Raw genomic sequence first — 22,592 nt, forward strand, 5'->3', positions numbered from 1 at the left:
CTTTCTTTCCAAGGTGACCTTTAAGTTCTGGGCAGCAGAAATAGCATCATAGTCTCTGGAAGGAAGTGCCTGCTTCATGGACTTCCTCTGGCTGGTGTTGCCACCTCTGAGTCCTTTACAGCTGCACCATTTCTGGTTGTTGATACCTGTCATTAAGGCATCTTCTGAGATAAATACTATTACATCATGTGTTTGTGTGTTTTGGCCCACATGCTGGGAGTTGCCCTCATCCCTTTGGACCCCTTTAGGTCAGTGGCCTGCTCATTGCCTTTCCTTGTTCCTCTGGGCAACAGAGGGCACAGGGGACTGTGACAGCTTTTGCACTGTTCCCTAGAGATTGGGGAGCTGTCCCAGGTTCTCTTTCCCAATCCGCCTGCTCCTCTATCATTTTAGCTCTTTTCGTAACTCCAGCAATTTCCTAATAATTATTTAAGAAAGTATATAGATAAAAGGGGATATTGTTGCTATTAGAATTGTTTGCCAACTTCTTCTTCTTCTTCTTCTTCTTCTTCTTCTTCTTCTTCTTCTTCTTCTTCTTCCTTCTTCTTCTTCTTTTTTTTGTTTGCCAACTTCTTTATGAAGCTAGCATGAGATTAAATCATTTGGATTGCTCTTTGATAAAAGACATCCCCTGTGATTGATTGCAGAATATCAGAAAGGAATGTTTTCTTATAATCATAACTTTAATTTCTCTAGAATAAAGTAAACCATGAGTGGTAAGAGTCACTTATTTTAAGGTTTCATTTTTTGCAAAGCCTCTTATTATTTGGCCTTAAAAAAATATTTTAGAGCTGAGAGGAAATTTAGGGATAACTAAATCTCCTGCTTTTCCATAGAAGAAAACTGAGATCCAATGGAGGAAATGACTTGCCCTAAATTAGACAGAGGTTAGATTTGGCTAGGTCCCCCATTTCCCAGTCTGGAGCTCTTTCTAATTCATTGTGATCCCCTCTCTCTACATGAAAATGCTAAATAAATCTTGTTGGAGCTCTGCTTTGAACTTGTCCTTCTCCTATTTAAAAATTCCCAGTGCCTTTCCATGGACTCCTAAATAAAGCACCAACTCCAAACCCAATTCCCTAGTCCATCCCCTCAACCTACCTTTCTTTTCCCCTAGATCCCAGTCACACATCAGCTAATCTGGAAAATTTTCTGTTATCAGAAACTACTCTGTGCTTTCTTTTGAATGCATCATTGCTTATACTGTTTGCTCTTTGCCTTGAAAGATCTTTCCCTGTTTCTCCACTGTAGTAGGAACTCAGTTCAAGCTTTAAAATTCAGCTTGAATACCACTCCTTTAATATATTATTCCTGAGTTTCTCCACTCATGGATGTGATTTCTCATTCTTTCAAATTATCATAAAAAGTTCTTTAATGTTATTGTATTAAATTTATCATAGTCTGAGTTTTAAAAAATTTGCATTTTCTTTTCTGAATTATATGATCTTTGGTACAGAATCTTATTCATATGCCTATCTCCTACAGAGTTTGCATGTGCAAAGAGGGAGCTAAATAAATATTTTAAAATTAAATTAAATATAATGGGAAAATATAAAAAATAAATCACAGAGTAGAATGATATAAATTACACTTAAGAGAATTTAGTAGGTTTATTTTCTCTGAGTTTGTGCCACTAATTATTCAGAAAAAAAAGTTGATTCACTTATTGAAAGAGTATCTTGAATTCAGTTTTAGCTTGCAATTTTAGGGAGTATGAAAAGGCTTTCAAATATTCTTATGAAAAAATGAAAGACTATTGCTATATTTTTAAGAATTATTTTAGTTTGGTCTGACTTATAGGTAAAAGAATGCACTAGACATCTAGACTTGCCTCTGTTAGCTTCTCTAAATTCTGAGCCAAATGTAGATGTAGCTCCTTGGTGAAGGTCATCAGCTTCTCATGAGATCACTTGCATCAGCAAAGTTGAAGACTTGGAGGCCATGAGAGATAGGTTATACTTTGTCCTTATCTCCTCCATTTCATGTCTATCTTTCCTTCTCCACTTCTTACTTTGCTTGCTTCAGGACCACTCCAGACACAGGAGCAACAGCCATACATAGACTGTTTAACCAGCTCCCAAGTGGTATCAGGTCAAATCTCTATAATAAATCTCTTGTTGTGTTGTATATCACTTCTAATGGTCTGCTGTATCTGAATGTTACAAAATTTGGTACTGAGAAACAAAAACAGAACCTTCAGGATGGGTTCTCTAAATTATCCAGAATTGGTTCTTTTAATCAATTAGATTTAAAAGCATTAATTGAACTGTTTACAATCATAAGAGGAACACTGGTAGTTCATCACATCCAGTGGCAAACATTTAATTAAGTTTTCATCTGTAATAAAGTGCTCATAGACGGTATGGCTTAAGGTGATCAAGTATTTGCTACCATATTAGTGGAATTAAGGAGTATAATAAGATTGGTTAGTTGCTTCTAAGTATGCTGGAGAGCTTGGGAAAGAAAATGATAAACTCAGCTTTAGATTTTCAGTATAAGATTTACATAAGGGACCTGAAAGTCTTTATGAGTGCCCCCCATCCTCCAAACCCTTATATTCTATAGCTGCCAGGGTAAGATTTCTGAAATCAAACTCAAATTCTAATCCTATAGGTAGCTGGGTTATAATATAAAATGAATTCTCCATTTCACTGCATCTCCTAGGTTAAATATTGATTGTAAAAGAGAGGGATTCTAAATGTTGGAATGGAGAAATATGGCCATCGTCTCATAGGGTTGGGGATTTTGAATCCTGTAGTCCTGCTGACACTACTCTGCCACTACATACAGACCTTATATTCCTACCTGAGAATTTTTTTTTTTTCAGTTGGGGACATTTGGGTGATATGTATGGGAATGGACCATAGGGTGTTGGATCAGGGTGAAAGGAATATAAAGTTAGATGCAGTTGAAAAAGTCAATAGTTGATGACTGGAAGTGGTAATGAGAAGATCACTACTTTTTTCTATAATGGGAGTGATCCTATGTAATCAGTCATCAAGTGGTTGATGAGGCTAGTCACTGATATGGTGTTGTAATAGCCTCAGGAGTCAGTTGGGAATAGAGGAGGATAGTGCTTTCTACTCTTGGCAGGTTTGGTATTCAGTGGCTCTAGCTAGATTTGCTGTAGTGGATAGATGTACATGTTTCTGAGACCATATGTAGCACATAACCTGCATTTCTGCCACCATGGTCACTTTTTTCGTAAGCCTATTGAGCCCTTGGTTCATAAACCAGGCTAGCAGCTCCTGCTGCCTGCATCAGATTTTCACCTTCCACTTATCTGATTTGTGACCCATAGGTCATCTGCATCAAGGAAGATGGGGACCTCCAGGTGCCAAGAGACTGACAGGTACACATTTGTCCTGGGTTACATCTCACCCTATTGGGTTCCAGTTTGTCCTGCTCTCACCTACTGCACATGCAGTTCTATTCCCAAATGCCTGCCCTGTCTCACACTGTACACATAAATATCAGCCACCCATAAACTCTTTAACAGTTTCACACGATTGTATAAAGTGAAGTTTTTATTATTTAAAAACCCCTCTTTCTATTCCACTCTTAGTGGTTCTTCTTTTATGATCAAACTCTAACTGGTAAAGTCTAGGGGATCTGTTCTAGGGAGCAAGAATGAGAGATAATTGAAGCAGAGAAGAAGAGTGAGCAGATTTAATTCATTACCTAGCTGGCTGTCATCAAGGGTGATTAATAGCCTGGTTCTAAGGGACTGTCACAGCCTCTGAAAAACAAAAACAAAGACAAAAGCAAAAACAAAACCCAGCATCTCAAGAAAGAGAATAATTTATTTGCCAGTTCTTATTTTTCATTGGTCAGAAGTTCACCGAATGCTGTGTTAAAGTTCCCATAAGGTGTTAATAAGGAAATCCTGGGGAAAGACACAAGAGACCCTGAGTGTATGCATAGGGTAAGGTGCTGTCAGCATGAGCCTATGTGAAGTTAGAGCCTATACAAAGCTGGTTGCTTCTGTAGCAGCTGAAATAGAAGGTGGGTAAGGCTGAGAAAGTCTGAAGGAATGTCTGTGAGCTTTCTGATACTGCCCACCCCTTGTGCCCCTCAGATCCACTTCTGCCTACCATTATTATATCTTCCCACACTATAATATGAGCCCCCACTTTTTAAAAAAAGATTTTATTTATTTATTCATCACACACACACACACACACACACACACACACACACACACACAGGCAGAGACACAGGCAGAGGGAGAAGCAGGCTCCATGCAGGGAGCCCGATGTGGGACTCGATCCCTGGTCTTCAGGATCATGCCCCTGGCTGAAGGTGGCACTAAACCACTGAGCCACCCGGGGTGCCCTGAGCCTCCACTTTTGTGAAAACAGGTTACCCTCACTTTCTTTCCAAGTGGGAAATTACAAATTCAATCGATCGGAGTTTTCCTTCAAAACCAAAATTTCTAAAAGAAAAAAAATAAGAAGTTTCCCCTTTGCTGCAGCTTCTCTCAAGATCATAATAGATATTCACTACCTGTCACCTCTATTACCCATTCTAAATTTCCCCACCCTTGGCTGGAACTTTTGCTTGTTTAGATTGCTTGTCTGGTGTCATGAAGTAGATCATCATTCTTCAGGGATCTAAAACATTTAGTTGCTTTATGCTCGTTGAACTGTGGTTGCTGCAACTATTAATTTACTATACTCCCTGAGAATGAAAGCACCAAGAGACATTCAAGGAATCCACAGTGTTCTAGACTTCTGTCTTCCTGACCTCATAGAGTGATAGCATCTCTAGTTTCTTACAGAGATCAGAGTCAAACTCCCTTGCCAGTGCCTTTTTACTTTGCCTTTTCCCCCAATGGCTTGAGTAGTTCAAATTGTGCAGAAAGTTAATGGGAATTTATTGTTTTTCCTAGCTGAAAATTTCGCCTCCAGGAACCTGGAAATTGAACGCAGCAGAGTCTGTTTCCAGGATGGGAAACACAAATTCTGCAAGTCACTCACTGTGAGAAATGGAGAGAGGGAACAATCTTTCTTCCAGCATTGTATTCAAGAGCCTTGTGTTCCAGTTACTGGGACACAGCACTGCCATTCAGTGTATAAGCTACATTCTGAAGGTCAGTGCCCCAACCCAGAAAAGTGTTGTTCTCAAGCTGCTGCATTAGTTGAGTCTCTAACAGGCCATTCCATCGTTTGCTAGTTATTTCTGGGTAAAACAATACATGATCAGTCTAGAGGATTCCATGGTTGTGTACACATTATCATACTTCATTTGCCATAAAATAAGCGCCCTGATTGGAGGCAGTGTTTGGTGGGACACATATTGCTAGATCAGTCTTTTTCAGTGTCCTGGATAGTGGTGCTGATGATGGTGCTAAAGGCAAACCAACATTTGGAATAGACGTAGATTCTAGTAGGACAAACTGCTGCTTCCTCCATGATGGAAGAGGTCCAATGCAACCATCTGATGCCAAGTAGCTGTCTGATCTCTGCTGCAAACATACAGGGCATTCACTAGCAGAAGTAGCTAGATATGTTTTGGTAATGGGGAGTCATGCTGTCAAACCCATGCACTGTCTTCATTCCCGCTACTATCGTCACACTGCTGGTGGGCCCACTGTTTCAGCTTTGAGGAGGTAGAGCCAAGAGGCAAACTGATAGCCATCCTGTTCACGTGATCGTTGAGACCTCCCTTGGGGCAGATAACCTGAGACACAAAGATCTGCCTACACTGTTTGTGCCCATTCCCGCCACACATCTCCTCCATGGATCTCATTTTCCTTGGTCTCTTAATCTCATTTTTTTAAACTTTTTTTTTTAAAGATTTTATTTATTTATTCATTCATGAGAGACCAGAGGGAGAGAGAGGCAGAGACACAGGCAGAGGGAGAAGCAGGCTCCATGCAGGGAACCTGATGTGAGATCCTGGGGTTTCCAGGATCACACCCTGGGCTGAAGGCAGGCACTAGACTGCTGAGCCACCTGGGCTGCCCTAAATCTCATATTTTATAGGCTTTTTCTTGAACAAAGCCAAGTCATTGATTTCTACCCAGGGACTCTTGCATATCTACCTCGCAGGTCATTCCGTCCATGTAAAATGAATGAGCAAATGAATTTTCTTCCAGCCTTGCCATCTGTGAGAAATTCCCTTTACCACTGTCCTTTAGAACAACCCTTGAGGGGCTGTCATGGAGGATAGTATAGTTTTGTCTAAAACCACATACCACATTAACCTACCTGTGACTCAGGCCCAGGTTATTTTCTCCTTTCTCAGTTGCTCAGAGAGAACCCACCTTCAGACCATAGGTGTGAGCTGAAGAAGAGGCATCTATGCAATTGAAGCAGATGACATGGGAATAGAGTCCACTTATTCATCATGTATTTACGTGATTTACCTTCTAGAACTGCCAACCCTGAGCCTAAATATAACATTTCTGATGTATAATGGATTGCTGCTGTGCACATCTAACCTTACAACTTTGTGGATCTGATAATACTCCAATATTACCAGGAAGGTGCAGTTACAGAGGCACTTGGTATCCCATGGTCAAGTAGAGTTTCTATTAGGTGCCAATAACTATTTCTCAAGTGGAGACTATTCTTATACTGCTGAAGGCATATCTTTACTCCAGAACCCAAGAAGTATGTGTTGCAGCAATCAATCCTGTTGGGACTTGTCAGTAATCCTACACAGCATCTTTATCCGCCATAGAAACATCTGGTACCATCAGACATGTTGGGTCATATGGCCAAGGGGCAGAGAAGCTTGTATCCTAGCCTGGGCTTGCTTCAGAGTCCTCTTTTGATCTGAGCCCCAGTTGAACTGGCAGTATTCTGAGTGGCTCCCAACATGAGTTACACAAGTATTCCCAACCACAGTATTTGCTGCCTTCAAAATCCAAAGAAGCCCTCCAAGAACAAAGTGTCCTTGGAGGAACAGCAACTTATCATTTACCATAAAGGGAATGCCCCACATCTCCCAGACTGCCATATCTCTAGAATCTTCACTGTTGTAGCAGACTCCTAAATCTTCATGGGGTTTAACTCCCACTCTGTTGCACATAGTAGGTATCTCCCTAGGACATCAGGAAGAACATGTCATTTCCTGCTCTGCAGGGCAAATTAACCTGATGTCATCAGTTTAGTGAGTGAATGTGATGATTTGCAGAATGTCAAGATAGTCAAGGTCCCTATGGACCATATTACAACAAAAAGCAACAGAATTAACATAGACTTGGAGCAAGACAGTATATATTCTATCTCTTCTGGTAAAGGTGATCTGTGTTTAATCTTTTTTATTGAAGGAGAAGAATGCCTTCACTAGATTAAAATCCACAAACTAGATGTCATAAACTGTGATATTTTGTTGCAGCAAAGACACCAAGTATGGTCAGCTATCACTTGGTTCAGATTACAGTAGCCCTTGAATAGGGATATGATGAAAATTATCACCCTTGGATCCTTTAAGTCTTTGAGGACTAATCTAAAACTACTACTAGGATGTGGTATTACTTCTGAGTTAGCCTCTTGGCCAGGGCAGGAAGAAGTTTCAGGGGATTCTGCTTGGATATCTCTTAGTCCACAGCTGAGTGAACCAATGTGAGAATTATACCACTTCTAAGTATATCTATTCTGATTACAAACTCAGAGACAGTGGGTTTGTGAACCCATTGGACTCACTAAAAAGCAGACATATGTTGGAATTTCATTTACTATTAGGTCTCCATATGCCTCCACTCTAACTGGAGGATCACAGAGGGGTTTTGCACCCAAGGTGTCAATGTCAGTTCAGACTCTATATCTTACAGACCTAGAAAGCTTTGGGTATTTCTTCAATGCACAGTTACCCTAACATAGATGGTAAATGCTTTTTAAAAGATATTGGTGAATATCTACCATACATTCTTGTAGTAGTTTTGCAAGGTTCTTCTTTGAGGAAATACAATCTTCTTTTCAAAAAAAGTGCTCTGTCTATAAACCAACATAGGTCTAGAAACTATGAGCGCCCATGATTTTCCACTGAGGCAACTTTCACCATTTGTTCTTTTGCTCTCATATGTTTGATTACATAAACTGAGCAATATCTGGATTGGTTGTCCAGATATGTCATCCCTATATACAAATGATCTACTAATCATTGCCACAGACCCTGAAGATCAACCCCCTGACTACCACTCCAGCCTTCTTGCCCATTATGTAATCATATCTATCTTGTTTCAGAAAGCCACGAACATATTTGGCTTTTATCATTCTGAAAACCCACTTTTATCCAATATAGAGGTCACCTTTTCATTTGCCCCAGTCTTTTCGCCTATAGAACAAATGATATTGCCTTGCCTTCTGTCACCTGTAATGCGGTCTTTAAGAATTTAGTCATAAAGTAACTTCTGTGTAATCCTTTTCAGTCTAGCATGTGTCAGTGTCTATGACAGAGGAAGGCTAAAACTCAGAGCTTTGTCCATTTAATTGGGCAACATGAGTTTGCAGAGTGTTGACTACAGGCTTGGTGATGAGGAAAAAAGTGAGAAATATGATGGAGACTTTCTCCGACACAAAGAATCTTCTCATTTTCCAGGGGGAACATGTAGCTTTGGGAGAGTAACTACAAATGACTGAACTGGGCCTGGGGGTCAGGAAAGTCTTTTCTGAAAACTGCTGAGATCTTAGATTGGCCCCTAGTGTTCAGACACAGGGAGCTGCCTTCAGAGAGGTTCCAAGGCAGAGACAAAAGCAGCTTATCTGAGGAGATAAAATTTCAGCCTGGTCAGGGCATAGAGCTAATGGAAGGAAAGGGGCTAAAGATGAATGAAGTAATAGATTTTTAGTTTATTTATTTGGTTCTATATTGTAGTTATGGAGCTCACTATTTTAAACCATTATCTTATTAAACAGAATCAACACTTGAAAGCTTGAAATTCAATTAGATGTACATTCATTGAGCAAGACATGGTTACTTTGAATCTAACAGAAGAGTTAGGACATATTTCATAGTGTTATTAAGTCATATTGTGCCTTGAGGGAAAGGCACAGTGCTATGTGAACATAGGAGTAGGTGGGTGGGATTCGTTCTTGCATTCTTCAAGAGATATTTACCAAGTACCTTGTCTGGGGTTACAAAGATGAACAAGATAAGTTCAGTCTACTGGAGGCACCAGATACATAAGTAATTAGAATGCTATATACGTAATGATAGAGATATGCACGGGCTCTAACGGGATAATAAAATAATTTATTGAGTGCTTATGGAACACTTTACACACATTTTCCCATTTATTTCTCACTGTAACCTTATGAGGTAGGTATTGCTGTCCTCATTTTTAAGATGAGAAACTAGCACTCAGAAAAGTTAAATAAACTGGAGAGGACCCAAAGTTTGAAAGTTGAAGATATGGAATTCAAATCCAGTTTTTTCTAATTATAAGCCCCAGGCTCTTTTTTTTTAAATTTTTATTTATTTATGATAGTCACACAGAGAGAGAGAGAGAGAAGCAGAGACACAGGCAGAGGGAGAAGCAGGCTCCATGCACCGGGAGCCCGACGTGGGATTCGATCCTGGGTCTCCAGGATCGCGCCCTGGGCCAAAGGCAGGCGCCAAACTGCTGCGCCACCCAGGGATCCCTAAGCCCCAGGCTCTTAACCACCATAGTATACTGTCCTAGTAACACAGGGGTGCTCATTGCAGGGCATCTCATCCAACCGAAAGCACGGGTGGGGAATGTCTCCTTGAGTTGAGTGTAGTGATTAAAAGATATAGGGGGAGGTTGGGGTAGGTGAGTGCTCAGCAGATGGAACAATGTGAGTAAAGGCCTAGGAGGCAGGAAATCACCCAATGTTGGGGGACCATGGTCATTCTAGGTTGTTGGAGAGTAAATAGGGGGGCAAGAAATTGGCAGCAAACATGATTGGAGAAGGACTGGGATTATGGAGGACGTTGCATGGATGTTAGGAAACAGAATTGGTAGGAAAAGCCACTAAGGAGCTTTGCATGGAGAAATGCCAGGCTTGGGTTTACATTTTAGAATGATTACAATGGCAGTGGTATGGAGGATGGCATGGAGGGCACAAATGGGAGAACAGAGGAAGGTCTGAACTAAGACAGTAGCAGAATGGATGGGAGGAGAGGAGAAGCTTGAGAAAAATGTAGGTGGTGGAGTTAGTGGGCTTTCCTTTGTCTGTAGGGAGTCAGCACATGGAGAAGTTTGACTTGGCTCCTTGGTTCCTGATGTAGGATACAGAGTAGATGGATGGTGAGGCCATTAGATAAGGAAAAAGCAGGTTTTGTGTTAGACAATGAATTCAACTTTAGTTACATTGAGTTGGAAGTGCCAATGGATTAGCCAGGTGAAGAAGGCCATCAGGAAGTTGCAAATCTGAGTCAAAGTCCACAATAGACGTGTAGTCTGGAGAAAGAGATGTGGGACCATCAGTCTATGGGTGGAGTTAAGGCAAGAAGGGTGGAAGAGAGATTCCTAGGAGAGTGGATGAAAAAAGCTGAGTGAGGGATGTTTATGGAGGAAATGTGGGGGAGTGAGGGTGAGGTGAGTGAGGGGCAGGTTGGAGAGGGCCGGTGGGGAGGTTGTTAAAGAGAGGAGGAAATAGGCACTTTAGGCATTGTGAAAGAGAGTGAAAGAGGGAGGAAAGGAAGAATGTTTTCAAAGAATGTAATATATTTTGGGAGGGCTGGATAATAATGGGTTTGATGTAATTATCTGATGGTATTGAGTAAGGGTTATATTGTTATGGTCCTTGAATCCAGCAATGAGAAGCTGGGAGCAGCATGATGCTGTAGGAAGTTTATTTTCAAAGCATGCAGATTTGATTGAAGGGAGGGGTTATGTGTACAATGGAACATCATTGGGACTTAGGAAGAAAGTTCTGACACCTACTACAACATGGATGAAGTCTGAGGACAGAGGGCTAAGTAAGCCAGTCACAAAAGGACAAATGCTGTATGATTCCACTTCTAGGAGGGACCTAGAGTTGTCAAATTCATGGAGACAGAAAATAGAATGGTGGCTGCCAGGGGTTGGCGGAGGGGGCACAGGGGTTATTATCTCATGGGTCTGGGGTTTCACTTTTGCAAGATGAAAAGCATCCTAGAGATAGATGGTGGTGATGGCTGCCTAACTACTCAAATGTCCTTAATGCCCCTTAGAAAGGGTGAGAATGATGAGGCCCTTCTTCTTGGACACTATTTAATAGTCCAGGTGAGTGCTAATGGGGCTAGAACTGGGAAAATACCAGTGGTGCTGTTAGCATAACTGAAGAAAGGGCTGTGTTCCTACGTCAGAGATGGTCAAATGTTGGCAATGCATATGGTTCAACCTAATAGAAAGGCAGAGGAGAGACAAATTCTTTAATGAAGTCCAAGAAAATGTACATTCTTACCATTTAAGTTAAATTGCAAAATATTTCCTGGGGCACTTGCTTTCAAACTAATAATCCAAATAGCAAATATTTTCCACTTTCAATCATCTTAGGTCAATTTGAAAACAGCTTTTTTATTTTTTATTGGAGAAACTCATACTGTCTTCACTTTGTTCAGTGTCAAGTTGAGTTGCCAAAATCGCCTTCAGTTCACATTTGTCTTTTGTGTTTCAAAGAGGAAAGTTTCCATTTCTTCATTTCACCCTGAAAGCTTTCAAAAAGTTTGGGCAGTGACCAGTGCTGTTCCCATAACTCACTTCATCATTTCAGCTCTAGTTCTTGCAGTTGGCAGACCTCAAATGCCAAGTTTCTGCTTCGGCGCTGGTCAAAATCCCATGGAGGGCTTCGGTACCAACAGCCGCTGACCCTTCTTGGAGCTGAGAGCCGTTAACTTTTTAACAAAGTAACAGAAGAAAGGGAGCAGACTTTATTATTACCCATAACCCACGGGCACTAAAAAACTCTCTCTCTCTCTCTCTCTCTCTCTCTCACACACACACACACACACACACACACCACACACACACACACACAAAGTGGTGCTCAAACCTTGTATATGAGATTCATCACAGGAGATTGTTAAATAAAGAAAATTTCCAAGTGGCTTTTGCAGAGATTCTGATTCAGTACCTGTTGCATGAGGCACAGGAATCTGTTTTTATTTTTTTAAAAATATTTTAAAGAAGAATTTATTTATTTATTTATTTATTAGAGAGAGAGAGAGAGAGAAAGAATGAGTGGGGAGAGGCAGAGGCAGAGAGACAGACAGACTCCCTACAGAGCAGGGAGCCTGACATGGGGCTCGTGATCCCAGGACTCTGAGATCATGACTTGAGCTGAAGGCAGACGCTTGACTGTTTTTAACAAAAATGTGGATAACTCTGACACATGATGGTGGCCCATGCACTATTATTTGAGCACTGGATAAATCAAATCAGGGTTTATTTTTGCCTAATGATAATCACAGTCATACTAATAATATTGCCACCTTAAAGTCAGTGGTTACACTAGTATTCTGCATACATTTTAGTTCATCATGTTTTTGAAAGACACTTTTCTGAACTTTAGAAATATTTTAAGGAAATGAATGGGTAAAATGAAGTACTACATAGTTTGCCACAGGTTTTCTGCTCTTTAGGGACAAGAGTCATGGTTTTAACTCTCTGAGGCCTGGTTTCTGTTTTCTCCAGCAATCCAAGCATTGATGTGGAAGGAGGAAGAGGACAGAGCCCTAAGAAACAAAGGTAGATAAATGGCATGGGGTGGCGAAAGTCACCCAGGATAATAGCAGAAATGGAGTGAAGAGGTGTGTTACGAGCCAGATGGAGAAATCCTCAGGGCAAGCTGGGAATTAGGTAATTTTCAGAGTTGACAAAGGTGGGTACATCTTTAAAACACGAAGTGTTTTTGAAGAAGGTTATGGAATAGCAGTCTGGATGCATTAGTGGGAATCACTTTTTGTCCTAGACACTGAGGTTCCCAGAGCATGGGAGAATGACTCCTCTCTGCTGAAGAGGATGGGAAGGAATGCTGTTGCCAGGGGGACCCAGTGGCTAAGACAGAAGGTTGCCAACACAAGGTACTGGATTTCTCCCAATATCTTTGTTGTTGGTTAGAAGAGATTTTCTCAAATAATGAAATATTTTTTGGCTATCCCACTGGGTATAAGACCAAAGCTCAAGCAGCATTTTGAATGAGGATAAAGAAACCTGGATTAACACAATAACACAAATAACACATAACACAAATGTGGTCAAAGAAAATTTTTAGGAATTGCTTTTTCTCTGGGAGAACACACACTTCAAAGTGAGGATGGAAATGTGGGGTGCTTCCGGGCCAGCCAGGTAAGGTGAATGAGAGATGATGCCTAGTGTGTGATAAAATCACAAATGCTCAACCAACTACACCTCTGTAGTTGGTTGTAGCCATGTTTAACATGAACAACAGGGGTCTCTGGCTTCCCTAAAGGGGCTGACCTTGACTCTGTCCGACTGTATTCAGGTGAGCACATACATTGCAGGGAAACAGAAATTCTCTAATATTGATGAAAGAGTTCCAATTTTAAAATGTTGACAACTAAGTCAAATATTAAGTAAAATGCACTGTAAGCCAAATCAAACGTATCTGTGGCCAGATCTGGCCTGAAGGCTGCCGTGTGTGGTCTCAGCTTTGTAGCCAGAGAGACTTTGGCAGAAAGCTGGCTCTGTGGCTCACCATTAAACCACTCTGACCTTGGTATTCTCACTCATAAAATGATGGGTGGAATAATACCTAACTTTTGCTTTTTTGCGGGGGAAGGATTAGACATACTCTTTGTGACATTAAATGAATGTACGTAGTTTTCCAGTGTCTGTTCCCTGTTCAGTAAATGACTTTCATATTGACCAGAATCACGCATTTTTTTCAATATTTCCTTCCCAAACCTAATAAACAAATATGTCATCTTAGAAATGTGAAAGATTTCTCTGTCCACAATAGCTACACTTTCAGTTATTGTGTGACTATTAGTATAGAGAAGGCATGTGGCTTCGATAACTTCTCCCAATCACCCTACGTTAGCACCTTTTCTTTAGATCCATTGATCATATAGTCATATGGCAATAATATGCATATTATACACTAAGAGAAGTTATAGGGGAACCCTTAAACTATGTTATCAAAAATATTGATCAAGAACTCTTTCTTTCCATGCAGTGCTTTGTTAGAAACAGTGCAAAGCGAATATGAAGGAGGATATAGCAAATGAACAAATGAATAGATGAAGCCAAAAAAAAAAAAAAAAGTAAGAGAAGGAATGCCTGCATTTATTGGTAAAAGAAGGATCTGACACATGTCATATTGGGGAAAATCATTTTGCCTTTTTCTGTTGATCGAAGAGCTCATGAAGTAATGAGACTGCAAAACTGAATAGATTCCTTGGTGACTTAACATGAAATGAATGTCTAGATGTGAGAGAGGAGAGTATTTCAAAATAGAGTTAAGACTTGAATAGAGGCTTAGAGATGGGAAAAATGATTGCTTAAAAGGATTTGAATATGCCTGCAAGGATATGATTCTTGTGGATAAGATATGTGTGACCGGGCAACTCTGGGAACGAAATGAGGTGAGGCAACAACCTTTTGCTGAGCTCCCCACACCTGGCCTTCCTCATGTGGTTATCCCAAAGGCCTGGGAAAAGTCTGCCCTCATCTAGCCAAGCACTTGTTTATCTTAACTTTTCATGGTGTTTTTCAGTTAGTTTGAGTTCACCTGCCCCTCTCTTCTTTTTTATGACCTTCCTGAGTCAGTTTAGGGTTATCTAACAACTAACCTAGTACTGGGGGCAGGAGCTCAAGAAAGCGACTATACACAATCACTTTCATCCTAGCGATATTTAGGGAGCTTTTTCTTGGGTTGACTTAATGAACCATCACCATCTTTAAGTGCTGATTTGGAGAAAGTTGGCCAATGTCCTCCCCCTTTGGACTATATTCTCTTTGACTTTGCCCACTGGTGTCACGGTCTGGACTTTCTTGTCAAAATGATATTTTGTTTTTGTTATGCTAAATTTGTTCCAGGTGCTTTTTTTTTTTTTTTCTTACACTGTGTTCCATGGTCAACTTGGAATTTTAAAAAAAGGGGGTGGGAATGAAAGCTTAATTTCTTACAAAGTCTTTAAATTTGTCAGTTTAACTCAGCGGGAATAAAGGGATAAGCTGATTTGAAATGTGATAATCAGATAAATACACACATGTATATATACATATATGTATATATACATATATACATATATACTTGTATCAAAAAAGTTTCGAGATGCCAATATATATTTCTTGCCCGTAGCTGTTCTCAAACCAAGAAGAGTTTGTTGATTGGATTCATCCTGGCTCCTGACCCTAATTATCAGCTGTGACTCTTTTTCTCCTTAAAGAGTTATTTATTTATTTCAGTGAGAGCGAGAGAGAGAGAGAATGGGGCGGGGGGGAGAGGAGGGGAAGGTGCAGAGGAAGAAGGAGAGAGAAACTCAAGCAGAATCCTCACTGAGTGAGGAGCCTGACATGGGGCTCCATCTCATGATCCTGAGATCAGAGTTGGGCTGAAACCAAGAGTTGGCTGCTTAACTGACTGAGCACCTAGGCATCCCACCAGCTGTGACTCTTTAATCACTCTGCTTTAGTTTTCTTTATTACATAGTGTGTGTATGTGTGTGTACACACACGTGGGCTTACATAGCATCCTAGATTGACTATAGAGATTAAATAAATGAATAAACATTTGATTATGATTATGATCATGAGTATTAATATAATGATTATGATTGAGATTTAAAAAGGTGTGGCCCCAGAGGTAAGATTAAGCTGAGTCAGCCTTGGTCTAAGGTCCTCAGGTGATTGAGCCTAAGGGAAACTATCTTTCAAATTTCAGAGCATGTTGAGGATCTTAGCCATGGGCAGAATTTCTGCTTTGCCATATTCCATGAAAGTCTAGAGGCTAAAGATGCCTTGAGAGACCAAGTAGCCTCAGCCTATGAATTCCAAGTCCTACCAATTCCGTTGGTGATCTTTTCAAAGGGAACTCATATTCAAAATTCCCTGCATCTGCTTATATATTCTTTTCAGCTAAACACTATATATTTTAGGAGATAATACTTTTTTGAAGAATAATTATTCATAAGTAAAGTGGAAAAGATTTTTTCCTCTTCCTGATTATAAATGATATCCAAGTAGGTCTTGAATTGCTAGATAATATTTTATAGACTGTGAAATTAGAGAATTTAGCAAGTGGCCACACATTTCCATCGACTTAATGGGTCTTTCCAAACACGTGTAAGAAAATTAGAAAGTTGGGTGTCCTGTACATGCATTTCCAATGAAATTTATGGCAGCTCCCCGGGCACAATCACAGCAACCACACATATCCATAGATAGTTTACCACGGTAACTAACTGTAATTTTGGATTTAATTGTCAACTTTTACTCTACTAGTAATTCCAGACAGGGGAATAACAGAGTGAAGGGGCCTGCCTGGGTTGTTACTGCTGCCTATAAAAACAAATAGGATCCTTAGGGTTTAATTAGAGGACTTATAATTATACCTAAAGCATGATAGTGTTAGAATGTGAACATTGGACATCTGGAAGATGAGCCTAGATTTGGTCACTTGCCTTTAGGAATCTAAATCCATGAAATTGTGACTGTCCAAAAGAGCAGTGATGCTCACACTTGGGGCTTGTGCACAGAGAGAACTGACAACAGTGAATGTGAGCTGGTCTGCAAAGCAGAATAATTCAGAAATGATAAATGGAAAAGGTAATTAACATCACACAAAGAATCCAAGATGATGATTGGCTTCTTTGGCCCTGCCATGAACAAAAGTCATTTAAAAGAAGAGTAGGTATATAAAAAAACATGTTCTTTCTTCATAAATCTCCCCCCCCTTAAAAATTTTATTTATTTGAGAGAGAGAGAGAGAGAGAGAGAGAGAGAGAAAGCATGGGCCAGGGGGAGAGAAAGAATCTTCAAGCAGACCCTCCACTGAGTGTGGAGCCCCCCATGAGGCCCGATTTCAGGACCCTGAGGTCATGATCTGAGCCAAAATCAAGAGTTGGCTGCTTAACCGGCTGAGCCACCAGGTGTCCCTTCATAAAACCTTTTTAACATGTGGCCTCTGGAACTCATAGCCACACAAGGCTGCTGGTACTGGAGTTTTTTGGAACACAATGACCACCTCTGGTTACACAGGCACAGTGCAAAGGAAAGAATATACAGTGAAAGGCATAGAACAGCTTTGATAGAGAGCATCCCAGCCCTCTTCTCTCCCACCAGTGCCAAATAGCATTATAGATATTTGTGTGTGTGTACATACATATACATACATGTTTGTCTGTGTATACATGTTTTTTTGTGTGTGCATGTATATATATATATATCCCATATATATTCCATCCTCTCAAGTTCATTAGAAATGCTAATAAGAGGGACACCTGGCTCAGCGGTTGAGCGTCTGCCTTTGGCTCAGTGTATGATCCTGGGATCCGGGATCGAGGCTCACATCAGGCTTCCTGTAGGGAGCCTGCTTCTCTCTCTGCCTGTGTCTGCCTCTCGCTCTGTGTGTCTCTCATGAATAAATAAATAAAATCTTAGAAAAAAAGAAATGCTAATAAGAGAGAGATAGGACACTAGTTTCCATTTTTTTCTTCCAAAGTGATGAAAAGGTTTTTTTTTTTTTCTTTATAAGTAGGAATAGTGTTGAGAAAATTGCTTGTATACTTTATAGCAGATTCCATCTAAAACTAGTTTGTGTGTGTGTGTGTGTGTGTGTGTGTGTGTGTGTGTGTTTTGCAGTCTAGGAAGAAAATTTCAGGCTTCTTGGCATAGTTTCTATTCCCTCTCTTCCTCTATAAAAAGATAATTTCAATGTCTCCAAGTTACAAGGAATTCACTTTACATGGTACAGCAAAATTTAAATGACACAATTTAGATTATTCTAGAGTAAAACTCCTTAAAAACAGAGAGCACAGCTTAAGTGTATGGTCTAGAGGCAAGAGTAAATGGAGTGGAAAGTAGTAAAAGATTGGTTTAGAAGGTTTACTACTTATGATCTGGGAACCTGCTGTAGTTACATACTCTTTGGGAGACACAGATGGGACAAGGCAGGCATGTGTAGAGTGAAGCAATTCATGAATACTCAACCATGAAATGGAAAATCGGAATGAAATAAGAACAACTGTAACTATCTTGGTCTATTAATATTTAAATATTAATACCTACTTTTCTGAGAGATGTTACTGAATATTTACTGACGAGAAGAGATGATCTTTTGGGAAGAGGAACATGTTTGAGAGTGGCGTTTAAACAAGTTTTGAAAGACATGTGGTTTTCTTTTTCTTTTTTTTTTTTGACATGTGGTTTTCTTAACTCAAAGTAATAGTCAACCAATTAAAATAAGTTCCCCATCAAAATGTCTTCAAATTTAGGGTCCGTTGGAAAAATTTTCCAAAATGCATTACAATTTTTGATAGGAGTGACACATGGTCCTAGTTTCCAAAAACTTTGATTTAATATTTGAATGCAATGGTACCTGACTCTGTTAGTATATTTAAACTTAAAAAGAAACTATCGTAATTTGTTTATGCATGCACCTATTAAAAATGTTTCTAGGGACTCTTGTTTTATTTACTCTCTAGAATATAACCTATATTTGAAGTGGTATATGAGTTCTTAAAAAAGTCATTCCCAAGCTTAGTAATTAGACTGGAAACAAAAGCTATTCTTAGAGTACATTTCACGTAGAAAGCTATGCACATGATGCTTTGATTCAAATAATATTCTTATAAAACTTTGTTATTGTTTGAGGCCTATATTCAGAGTGGCAACTTTTGTTTTTGATGATTATTCCATCCTGAAACAATTTCCCCCCTGCCCAATTAAACCAGAATTAGGAGCACATTTATATCTGAAGAGGCTTAAACTTCTCAACTGCCTGCTTCAGAAGTGAAGACCTTTAGTGGTTATGTTCATTTTGTCTCTTCACAGAGGGCTCAAAAGAAAACAGGATCAATTCCCTTAAGTTTTTCTGGAAGAGGAATGTTGTTTTTGTTGCTTTGATCTTAGCATGTTGTGCATTTTTTATTGGCTGTTGAATATAAAAAGCCATAGCCTCAGCTGGTTTTTCTGCTATATTCTCATATTGTAAATCACATAATGCCTTCCAATCTAAAGTTAAATGCCCAGGTCCAAAATATTATTTCAAAATTGATTTATCATTGCAGTCGATAGAAAGATTTCCAGGGTGTAAGAAAACTCTCTAATGTTTCGAGTGGTATGTCACAGACTGCTAAAAATATATCCATGCACTTTAGACAACAAATTCCAGGATGTGGACATATAGTCATGCTATTTTTGATCCCTTTTCCTATCATTGCAAGAGGCTGTTGAAGCTAATGTAGCAGCTGGCTAGGTTATTGCTTCTATAATATAATCCATAATGCAAAAGCAGCTATTTCCCAAACATTTTAGAGCAAGTCAAGTTGTTTACATGTCTCTTACTGTACATTTTCCTATAGCTTTGTGCCAATTGGTGTCATACTATTTGGTAAAAATCTTCATTAAATCAAGACAACTGCACTTAGTTAAATTCTCTCTCATACAGAGAGTTGTAGTAAAATTACAGTTAGCTGATTTGAGGCCATCATCATGGAGTAAATACAGGGTTTTAGAAAATGAATGCAAACTACAAAAATGGAGTTGTATAATTAAACATCAAATAGTCCAAGTAATAAAAGTCATAGATTAATTGTCTCTCAGTTCTAGTCAGATCCTTTAAATATTGTCTCACAACCTGAGCATTGGTTCTTTCATCAGAAGAGTGCCTATCCTTAAAGTTTGGAAATTTCAGCTCTTTTGGAGCGCCAACAAGCTGTAAAAAGTAATTGGCATCTTCTTCCAAAGTTTCGAATTTCCCTACAAAGTCATAGTTGATCAAACACGGATAGCAGAGTTTGCTGACCTTTTCCCAGTGAATGTCCATTCCTACTGGACGGTGGGAATCCAGCAAATAGTGGACAAACTCTTTGAATTTGACTCCAGATCCATTATTTAATGCTTCTTCACAGGCATTTGGCCGATATTTCTTTATAATTGCCTTCCCAAATACCGGATGGTAGTAGCTATTGGGGTGTTCAAATTTGTCCCTAAATGCCGACACTAATCTTTCCATGGGATCACGAACAAAAACAGCTTTGGTGTAGGTATTCAAACGAGTATATATCCCTTTTAAGTCAAAGCTATCTAGTTTTTTCAAATGCTTCCCATAGTGAACAGCATCATGGGAGATATTGTATGCAGAGGAAGCCAACCCACTTAGTACCATCAGAATTCTCTTCCAGTTGGAGCAGCCAGCCTTGGGTACTTCACAATATAAGATTTTGTGTTTATCTTCCACATAGATCCTGGATACCATATGAAAAAGATGTGATTGAGGACGACTCACCCCACCATATTTCTTGCAAAACTCCTGAAGAAAAGACCTGCGTGTCTCCTGGGCCACATCTGTTTCCTTCCATTTATTGTCTTTGACTAAACTTTTGTTTAAAGGGTGAATGTCCAATGGCCACTTCATTTCTCTGAACTTCTTAAAAACAGTCCTAGTTCCTTGATGTCTTTCAATCAGCTTAATTGTTGGTGGCCCTGTGATCTTACCCAAAGCTTGATCTTCTCCTTGTGAGTGGCTGGTCTGCCTTAAGACCCCAGGTGGCCTCTCTGAGTTGAGCTGAAGATTTTCTTTTTCTTCCTTGAGATCCTCAGTTATGTGGAACTTGGGATTCTGTTAAAATGGAGAAGGAGAAATGTTGAAAGCATATTTACAAATGGGGACGTACAAGAATCTTAACATATTCGTTTTAGAATACTCTCAAGGAGAGCACATTTTTTGTAAGCTGCCAAAACAATTTAGCAGACCATGTTGAATATACATTTTGTAGTAAGTTTCTTCAGAGAAAATATAACAATGAAAAATGGCATCCATGCATCATTCTGAATCAAAGTTTCACATTTTATATATATTTGGGTTACTTACATGTTATCATTCATTTGATGTTAATGTGCTGCATTACATTAATAAATTTTCTCATGTAAATTATCTGAGTATTACTGGGATAAAACTATGAGTATTGATTTGAGTCTTTGATCATAACAAGTCAGTTATTGTTTTCATACTATCTTTATTATCTGTGATTATCAATTATATAACCTTCAAAAATGTGTGGGTGTACATGCGTGCACGCACACACACACGCACACACACACGCACACACACACACACACACACACACACACACACACACACACACACACAAGGCAACCACAAGATGGAAAGGAGAATGTCCTGAATTTTCATATTGGCTTTGCCTGTAAGACAATAGGATGTACTCCATCATCCTGTAGGTCAATGATTCTTACACTATTCAGAAGGGTATTACCTACAAGCACTGATTTAGTTAGTGCACTGAATGTAGATACAAAATGTAGCTGTATTTGGATTGAAATTTTCGTTGTTGTTTTTGGGGTATTCTATAAAGCCCAGAAGAGTTCAAAGTAATAAATTACCATTTAAAATTGTAGCAAGGGTAATTATAAAATCCCCATGACCATTTCAGTTTTCCAAGCACTTGCAAAAATATATTTTTTTTCCTTTGGAAAATGTTTTATTTCATAAAATTCATTTATCATAATAACTTAAAAACTATAATCATACAGTTTCCTTCACGTGTGAAACCTTTCCTCCTTCCCAAATGTAGAATGATTAGGGAATCCAGAAAAGTTTACTTGATGCTTTTCTATATAAAACTGTATGAAAAGTTTCCTTCTCAGTGAGATTAATCAGCCTACCTACCATCTACTGTTCATCTGACTACATCCTTCCTACAGTTCCTGCAATGACTGCATAAGAGAAGACACAGAAGACAGGGTTTACAATGTGGTATCCTCTCTTAGGGATGAAAATTATAAGGACTTTGGCTTTTACTCTGGGTAAACTAGGGAGCCTTTGAAGGGCTCTGAGCAGGGAAGTCACATGATATCACTCAGACTTAAAAAGGATGGTTGAGAAGACTGGCCGAGAGATATACATATAGAATTTTCAGCATGTTATTGGAAAAAACTAATGAATAAATGATGTGCTATGGGAATAATGCATGGGGCCACCACCCTAGTGTTGGAGGGAGTGGTGGGGAAAGTTTCCTAGAGGATATCTTTTATCTGTCTACCTATTATCTATCATCTATCTATCATCCATCCATCCACCCATCCATCCATCTAGCTATCACTGTATTCCCAGTGTCTAGAATGGTCAATAGCCTATAGTAACTGCTCTCATATATTTGTTGAATGAATAAATGGAAATAGGTTTTCCAGATCGATTAGGACCTAGCAAATTGAGCAAAAGAGTAGAGATATAAAGCACTGTGGATGGGCGCTATCTCCAGGCATCATGGTCCTACTGGCTGAGCTTTTATATGAGGTGGGGTGAGAGTGAGGAGCACTTCTTTCTAGTGCAAGAAGATTGTATGAGTAACCCCTGATCACCATACACTAACTTGAGTAGCCACATAAAACAGCTGCCCAAATCTTCCTTAACATTCACCCAAATGTTTATAGTTTCAACTCTAAAACCATTTGTCTCCTATCTTCTCAGAGACTGCCAGGATGACTT

The 22,592-nt window shown here is 39.5% G+C and overlaps 1 protein-coding gene and 1 long non-coding RNA gene across 10 annotated transcripts in view; one reads left to right on the plus strand and one right to left on the minus strand.

Annotated features, from left to right (window-relative positions):
• The window catches only part of LOC121490411, a 270,965-nt gene that overhangs the window by 151,497 nt on the left and 96,876 nt on the right, over nucleotides 1–22,592 (plus strand). The gene's annotated exons all lie outside the window — the stretch shown is intronic.
• Nucleotides 17,540–22,592, minus strand: part of CHST9 (carbohydrate sulfotransferase 9) — a 236,415-nt gene continuing 231,362 nt past the window's right edge. For all 3 annotated transcript variants that reach the window (XM_041754036.1, XM_041754028.1, XM_041754044.1), the window contains one exon: nucleotides 17,540–20,705. In XM_041754036.1, coding sequence (XP_041609970.1) covers nucleotides 19,614–20,705 — 1,092 coding nt within the window. In that variant the 3' untranslated portion in view covers nucleotides 17,540–19,613. The remainder of the gene's footprint in view (nucleotides 20,706–22,592) is intronic.

This window comes from Vulpes lagopus, chromosome 1 (genome assembly GCF_018345385.1).
Source record: "Vulpes lagopus strain Blue_001 chromosome 1, ASM1834538v1, whole genome shotgun sequence".
NCBI lineage: Eukaryota > Metazoa > Chordata > Mammalia > Carnivora > Canidae > Vulpes > Vulpes lagopus.